Source organism: Penaeus vannamei, chromosome 10 (genome assembly GCF_042767895.1).
Source record: "Penaeus vannamei isolate JL-2024 chromosome 10, ASM4276789v1, whole genome shotgun sequence".
Taxonomy (NCBI): Eukaryota; Metazoa; Arthropoda; class Malacostraca; order Decapoda; family Penaeidae; genus Penaeus; species Penaeus vannamei.
In genome coordinates, this window is record NC_091558.1 from 16,865,932 (window position 1) to 16,868,431 (window position 2,500).

Here is a 2,500-nt window from a genome sequence, read left to right on the forward strand (position 1 = left end):
TAAGGATGTATTAAATTCAGTTGTAACATTTGTATAAATTCTTCCAAAAGTTAATATTTTTTTCCTAATATCCCCAACAGATTTAGTAGGTGTTTTGAAAAGACCAGTGGTGGGGTTTCTGACGCGACTAGAACATCTCCGTTATGTTCAGGTGGGCTGGTATCTCAAGAACCCAACCACTCCTGTTTGGGTGATTGCGTCCGAAACACATCTCACAGGTAGGAGTGTGTGATTTATTTATTTAGTTAATTATTTTCTTGTGGCTGTTCCTATTTCTTTCTTCCCTCCCAGCTTCAAGTACTTGGACAATTTTAGAAAAGTTTGTTTGCTTAAGAACAGTTATGTGAAAAGAGGAAATTGGAAAAGAAAAGAAAAGAAAACAAGGAAAAAAAGAAAGAAAGAAAGAAAGAAAACATACACAGAAAGTAAAATTTAGAACTTGCACTTCTGTTTGAATTATTTGGCTGTTGGTCGTCATGCAGTTTGTTTACCTCCTAGTCCCATTCTTGCAAGATGATGTATCAAAATGCCAAGCACTTGGAACCTTGCTAAAAGAGAAGCATTGCCTTTGATTGAAATGTGTTTTCCACACTATTTCTTCCTTATATGATTTTACTAATTGTGTTCTTTATGCTTTTAGATTTGTCTTATTTATGTTAATGAATAGACTGTGTCAAAAAATAATAACTAACTCTCTATAACCCAAGTAAATGTTAGTCCACAAGTTTGCTAGTTTATTTAAGAAGAGACAGTGTAATATATATATATGTATATATATATTTTTTTGTTTTTCATAAGCTTTAATTTTTCCTGCTTTGGTCAAATTAATCTCAGCTTTTAATTTTTTTTTCCAATACAACCATTTTCTTCATTTTCATTGCATTAAAGAATGTTAACCATTGTCAATCAGCTGTAGTTGGATATCACACACAACAAATTTTTGTGTTGTTATCTTTTAATCCATGTTTATTTTGTAGAGGGGCACTAACTGTGATAAAGTAGTTCTGTTGAGTTTTCCAACTTACACTTTTGAAAAGACATACAGTCATGGAAGGGTGACATATTAATGTATTATTAAATATGTAGTTCAGCTTGGATCTTCTCTAAAATTCTGATCTTCACTTTTCTTCTTTGATTTGCTATATAGCCAGAATTATCTATGAAGCAAACAGGGACATGCATTAGATTAATTATCCCATAATATTTTTTCATTTTAATCTCTAGGATAGACTTTGACATACAGAATACAAACAGTATAATTTTTTGGAGTTTTGGTAGTGTCATTATCATTGTTCCAAATTAATTATATAATTACTTCATTAGCAGCTCATCATAATCATTATATGACCATTTGTTTTTTTAAATTATCACCATAACCATCTTGTTCTTGCCCTTGTTCTTACCATGAGTGTTACTATTATCATTATCATTATGATCATTATAATCATCATCATCAGTTATCAGTCATTATTATTGTCATCATCAACCATGTGTTCCACTACTTTCATCATTTATTACTGCTACTTCCGTTACCCTATACCTACCAAATGGATATTGGTGTGCTTGCCAGTTTTATTCTCATGGAGTAAGAAGCTGGTAACTCCCGATTCGGAAGTGGAACGAGCCAAGCAGGTCTTTAGCTGGTATGACACCGAGGGAAACCGCTTCATTCAGAAGGAGAAACTGAAGGATGTCCTGGAAAAGCTCAATATGTGCACTGATGATGATTTGTGAGTGTCCCCCCTCAAGGGAAAGGCCAAGTGGTGGTTTACCTGATATGATTTCTGATTTGGTTGGAGTGATAAAGTTTTTTCTTCTTTTTTTTATTTTATTTATTTGTTGCCTCGCTTATAAAATGGTCAGTAACATTTTCTTCCTTATGTGACTTTATTAAGGCCAAACTGGATAGACAAAGGAAAGCATAAATGCACTTGCAAGTAATTTTGAACAGCTTGATTCTTTTTTATTCTATACATTTAGGATATGTTTTTTTTTTTTTTTTTGATCATTCATTACATAATGCACAATCTTGCATTGGTTTTTAATTAAAAATGTAACACTCACTTTGCCAAAACATTTGTATATCTTTGAAAAAGAAAAAAAAAAAACATTTTTTTTTAAAGGTGTAAAAGGAAAATTTGTATATCATTATGAAATTATAGTTTTTCTAAAGTTCATACATTTTATTTTCAGCATCAAATTCATGATGAATGAACTGGATCCAGACAATATAGGGGTCATCCTGTATCACAAATTTGTGGAAGCCTTTTTTACTCCAGAGCAGTCATATACTCCCCCAGACACATTTATAGTATATCATTACAATGGCCTTGAATCATCTTGTCCTATGGGGAAGGTAGGTCCATAGCTAAAGCAAGATTCTTTATGCCTATGTATCATTATAATGTATAAGCTAGTATGTTTTGATTAGTTCAAAGGTGACTGATATGAATTTGAATGTAGATAATTGCTGTAGTTGAGAGACTAGATTGACTGAATA

General features: G+C 32.0%; 1 protein-coding gene across 1 annotated transcript in view; it reads left to right on the forward strand.

Annotated features, from left to right (window-relative positions):
• The window catches only part of LOC113803728 (ubiquitin carboxyl-terminal hydrolase MINDY-3 homolog), a 17,837-nt gene that overhangs the window by 14,470 nt on the left and 867 nt on the right, over positions 1–2,500 (forward strand). Inside the window, exons 7-9 of the mRNA XM_027354540.2 lie at positions 81–218; positions 1,571–1,730; positions 2,194–2,356. Coding sequence (XP_027210341.2) covers positions 81–218; positions 1,571–1,730; positions 2,194–2,356 — 461 coding nt within the window. The remainder of the gene's footprint in view (positions 1–80; positions 219–1,570; positions 1,731–2,193; positions 2,357–2,500) is intronic.